Genomic DNA, 5,249 nt, shown 5'->3' with positions numbered 1-5,249 from the left:
AGGGACAAAAAGAAAGGAAAGTCATCTTCCAGTGGTGCTGTCCCCGACCTCAAGCATCTATAAAAAAGATGCTCAAAAGATAGCAGCAATGTCCTTGGATCAACAAGCACAAGTATTGAAATCCATGGAAGAAACAGGTACGGGACTTGATGAATGTTTAGGGCAAGTTGAGCCGCCAGCTGCACCGCCAGTTCAACCGAGATGGACTTTTGAGTTAGGCAAATCTCTAGTAAGGCCTGAGTTGGTACGGAAGCTATCAACAAAGATTTACGAATTCCATCAATGGTACATGAAGGTTTCCGCCGACTCGAGGGAGATGTTCGTTCTTAAGATAAAACCGATAGATTTTTACGGCGAAGGCAAGAAAGTTCTGTGGCTAGACTTCAAGGATATATATGAAGTGTACCATCATGATACCCTGGACATCTCTTTGATCAGTGCCTGGGTTCTGTAAGTGTTCGTTTAGCTACATGTAAATTTTGGCTCATATCATTATTTTTTTACGTGCGTCACCGTACTAACTTCGTCTTCCATTTTATGTAGGATGCCAATTCAGACATGCCGACGAGAGGTGTACCTACATATTGGCTTCATGGATCCATCCATAGTTAACCAAAAACAGATACAATTATCGTCAGAAAAAACCTTGGTGGAAGTATACAATTATATTTCCTAGACAAACAAAAATTCAAGGATTTCATACTACTTCCATACAACTTCAAGTAAGTGTGTGTATGCCGTCTACTTTTATTTTCTTTTTCCTTACCTGATTAATCTTAGTTACCTTTAATATGCATGAATATTTTACGTATGTAGCTTCCACTGGATCCTCATTATAATTGATCCTAAAAGAAGCCACCGCACTGTCTTCGATTCGTTGAGGAAAGATCTGGTGGAGTACCAAGACATGCAAGACATGCTAGGCTTGTAATAATTCTGGACCTTTATCTCTATATAAAAGTTTGTTTCCTAAATTTTATCCCTGTTACACTTTATCATTCATTATTCTAATCCGCAGCGCATGGAAACAATTCATAAGGACACACAAAGGTCCATTCAAAGAAAAACTTACATGGAACACAGACTTCCCGGTACGTATGAAGTCTGCACATTTAGTACATTGTGTAACACGAATAATTCATAACTTATTTTTTTTCTACACTGAAGTGCTTAAGATACGAACCCGAGAATAATCTATGTGGCCACTACATCTGTGAGCACATGCACAGTTTTATGGGACCCAAGGGACTAAAGATGACGCCGCATAACTTTAAAGTATGTAAAATAAAACTATTAGTAGTTAATTATTTTCTAGCTCCTTATATTTAATTGTTCGTGTAACATTCACATATTTCTAAATTATAGATGTTAAATATTCAACAAGGACTCTTGAAGATTGAAAGAGTAGCGGCAATATGTGAATGTCTCATTGGATTCCTAATGGACGAGGTGGTAAATCCACAAGGAGAATTTTATTACAATGGACGACATTTAGATGCTTCGAGCAACACCTTGACGGGAAGATTGTAGATATATAGTTTGATTTGTATATATAATACGCGCTAAGATCGATTTGTATATATAGTTGATTTCATTATGAAAAAGTCTCAACTACTAAAGGTTAACAAAAAGGCCGCGGTACGTGCGTGATGCATGAAAATTTCTGGTGCCATGCATGAAAATTTAAGTAGGACTTTAGTCCCGATTGGAAAACCCAACCAGGAGTAAAGGGTTTACTCCCAGTTGCTTTTACCAACGGGGAGTGGCAGGCCTTTTGTCTAGAGGGTGACTTTACTCCCGGTTGAAGGACCCGGGACTAAAGACCCTCCCTTTTGTCTCGATTGGTTTATCCCGCATAGATTTTTGGGAGATATGCACCCTACCAACCGGACTAAAGGCGAGTTTTCTACTGGTGTATATAGATTTTTCATATTGTCTTTCCTAGTTTAATTCATTTTTATCAATAGAACCATTCCCTTCCGATCCCTTGTGCCTATAGTTGAATCAAACCTGATTAAAAAACGAATGAACCCTCTAAAAAAGATCATTAACTATAGTCCTTTGGAAACCATTAACGAGCAGAATCGATCACTTGATACCATATTTGCTAATACAACACAATAATTATGGTTACAGACATTCAACTTACATACCCGTGAAGTTACAATAATCAAGAATAATTAAGTTAACGCACAAGGTAAGAGCAAGTCTAGTTAACGATGTAGCACTTCTTCCTGATCTCCCCATCAACTCCGGTGAGCACACCGACATTTCCCATCTTGATCATGGACTCGCTGAAGTCCTTGAAGAACACGTCGTCAAACTTGCCGGTGGCGATGCGCTGGACGTATTCCCTGGTGCTGGCATCGGTGAGGAGTGCGGCGTCAGACTGGAAGAGCCCCCTCCGCTTGGCGACGTTGCGGTAGTAGCCGGTGTCGAAGGTCTTGTAGCTGCCAGGGTCCATCTCGGACAGCATGGCCTTGTCGTCCACTCTCTTGCAGCGTATCCTGAGCCTGTCGGCGTACTCGCTGTCGAGGGATGGATCCGCGCCATAGGCACTGCTGAAATTGTAGAGCCGGTTGGCGAAAGATGGGCAGTGCGCCGTGCCAAGGGTGTGCGCGCCCGAGAGGACGACGAGGTCCTTGAGGTCGAGGCCCTTGGAGGCGAAAATCTTGGTGAGCAGCGGGATGTCGCCGAAGGCAGGGGGCAGCTGGTCTGCCGCCTCCGTGGCGCTGGACACCTTGCCGTCTCGCCTCCCGAGCGCGACCGGCCAGAATGGGCCCTTGGCAAGCACGACGGCGTCGCGGGCCATGAGGGTGAGGACGTCGGCGCAGGAGACGGTGTTGGGGCAGGCGGCCTCGAGCTTGGCCTTCACCCTGTCCACTGAACCGAAGCCCCTGAGGCTCTTGTTGGGCTTGGCGTCCCTCTCTGCCAGGTTGCCCTCGGTGGAGTTGAGCAAGACCGAGGCGTCACAACCCTGCAGTTTTAAGGCGCATGCATGAGTTTGCATCAGTACTCGGCTCTACATCCTGATCAATTGAAATTTCACTACACATAGAGCACGCATGATTAAGTTTGCAGTGACACGGCGACTTACCCTGACAAAGCAGTCATGGAAATGAAGCCTTAGGAGTGGACCGGCGAGGCTTGGTGCGGCGGAGATTATCTTTTGCATCTCCTCGCGGACGATCGCCTCGACGTTTGGGCATGTCTTGCTGTAGTAGTCGAGTTCCAGCTGAGCCACTACTGAGGAGCTGCCCGCAAGAAGCAAGAGTGCCAAAGGTATCAGCATCGCTACGCAAGACTTGACTGCCATGGGAGGATCCTTTGCTTAGCAATAATTAATGTGTTGCTACTAGCTTAGCAATCTAGGATGGGATGACTGCATATGGATGTCATGGCAACTCCCTGTATTTATAGAGGCTCTGATTGCGCTGACTTGCTCGTTTTTAGCGTGTGACAACCTGTTCCTGCGTAGACGCATGTGCTAACCTCCATCTAAGCATAATCGCCTCATAAACAAATGCACATTATGATTTACGGGATTGACACGCACCTACAAATGAACAGGTCAATGTTTCGGATAGAGGAGGATGAACATAAATCATAAATGGCGCTGAACGAAGCCAGTTCATGTGTTCTTAGACCGTAACATGGCTTGTATCTAGGTTCTCAATAATCCCTAACATCCACCTGGCTACAGGCAACAGGCGATTATCTGTTTCCTGTTCAAAACTGGAAAATCACTCTTTGGAATCTTCAAATTTCACAGTAATATCTAAAAAAAAGTCAAGCTATCCCGAGGTGTCAAACGTCCTGAGCCCCCGTGCGATAGACATCTGCCCCCGCGCCTCTTGCTTCTTCCGATATTTCTCTTCACTTATTTATATTATCTGTTTGTCTTTTTACTTCGTTTTTGTTGTTCGCTTTTACTTCAGTTTGTCTAGGTTTGAGTTTATTCTTAAACACTTCATGCGGTGACTGTCTCTTTTAGATTCGATCTGATGGCTACCCCTAAAGCTCTGAAGACTTTGTTACGACTGGGTTAATAGAAGACGGTCGTGATAGGGCTCCCAGCTCTGAAACTATTCCCCTTCCTCAGGATAACGAAGTCGTTGTTTTCCAGGACCTATTCAATGCTGGTCTTCAATTTCCTCTTGACCCCGTCACCATTGAGATTCTGCTTAAGTACCAAATGTTTCTACATGAGCTGACTCCTAACGGAGTACTTCGCTTCAGCGTCTTCATGTGGGTGTGCAAGACCATGGGTGTCGCCCCCACCATCGAGAACTTCTGTCAAGGCCATGTGGTTCATCATCAACCCAAGTACATTGAGGGCATTGAGCGCATTGGTGAGAATGGTAAATTGGTTAAAGAAGAAGGTCAATTTGGATGCCTCAACTTTTGCTAAAAGACCGAGAGCACCACCCCCTTGACTTCATACAAGAATAAATGGGATGATGACTGGAACTGCTTTTGGTTTTACCATACTGTCAAAGTAAATCCTGAGAGTGGTACCAATCCTCTTGTTTGCAAGCAATTTCAATTCGCGAAATACCCAAAGACATGTCTTGCATGATAGAAGACCAGGACACATCTCGACTTTTCATGGGTGCCTTTCAAGAGCTGGTGAAGTCATACGACTCGCATGACCTAGTTGAGGAATATTGAGCTGTTAAGATTTTTCATGTGAAAGCCGGCTGGGCTATCGCTACCTGGACTGATTTCTCTAGTCCAATCAAGATTCCTGACTTCGCTCGTAGTTTTGGCTTAACAAAGGATGGTAAGTGTTCTTACTATGGTTTTTCTTCTCTGAACTTGTTTATGTCCACTCTGTCTTTCTGTTTGCCGTTCTCAATTCCTTTCGAACATTTATGCAGATATTGATGTCAAAGACATGGAGGAGAGGACCAACATCATCTTGGGTCCAGAAAGCACCAAAGAGTATAATGAACTTGGAAAAAGCCTAGACGGTTGTCGCACTAACTGAGTTTTTGAGTTCTTCGGAATTTGAAGTGGCACACGCGAAGCTACATTACTTCGCAAAGAAGCTGCGCTAAAACACGCTCTTAAGAAAGGCAATGCCACTGCGGATGATGCTGCCGCCTCTCCATCCCCTCGCCTCGAAAAACAAAGCAAGCATAAGAGATCTTCCACGCCTTGTGCCCAAAAATGCTCCCGATCTGAGCCTGATGTTTCTGCCGAAGTCGTTGAGTCTAGCCCCGAGGAGAGCGAGAATCAAGGCACCA

At 44.7% G+C, this 5,249-nt stretch overlaps 1 protein-coding gene across 1 annotated transcript; it reads right to left on the bottom strand.

The window, feature by feature from the left end:
- Positions 1 to 2,066: 2,066 nt before the first annotated feature.
- LOC101770951 (peroxidase 1) lies at positions 2,067 to 3,373 on the bottom strand. Its single transcript, XM_004965255.2, has 2 exons — positions 3,098 to 3,373; positions 2,067 to 2,977 (listed from the first exon to the last, which is right to left on the bottom strand). The coding sequence occupies exons 1-2, from the start codon at positions 3,314 to 3,316 to the stop codon at positions 2,210 to 2,212; spliced, it is 987 nt and encodes a 328-aa protein (XP_004965312.1). The 5' UTR covers positions 3,317 to 3,373; the 3' UTR covers positions 2,067 to 2,209.
- Between the last annotated feature and the right edge of the window lie 1,876 nt (positions 3,374 to 5,249).

Source organism: Setaria italica, chromosome IV (assembly GCF_000263155.2).
Source record: "Setaria italica strain Yugu1 chromosome IV, Setaria_italica_v2.0, whole genome shotgun sequence".
Classification (NCBI taxonomy): Eukaryota; Viridiplantae; Streptophyta; class Magnoliopsida; order Poales; family Poaceae; genus Setaria; species Setaria italica.
This window is presented reverse-complemented; position numbering and strand designations above follow the sequence as displayed.

Excerpts from the sequence above, each read along its gene's own strand:
- LOC101770951 (XM_004965255.2), bottom strand. The coding sequence starts at position 3,316 with ATGGCAGTCAAGTCTTGCGTAGCGATGCTGATACCTTTGGCACTCTTG. Across the intron at positions 2,978-3,097 it reads TCCATGACTGCTTTGTCAGG|GGTTGTGACGCCTCGGTCTT; the intron begins GTAAGTCGCCGT and ends TTAAAACTGCAG.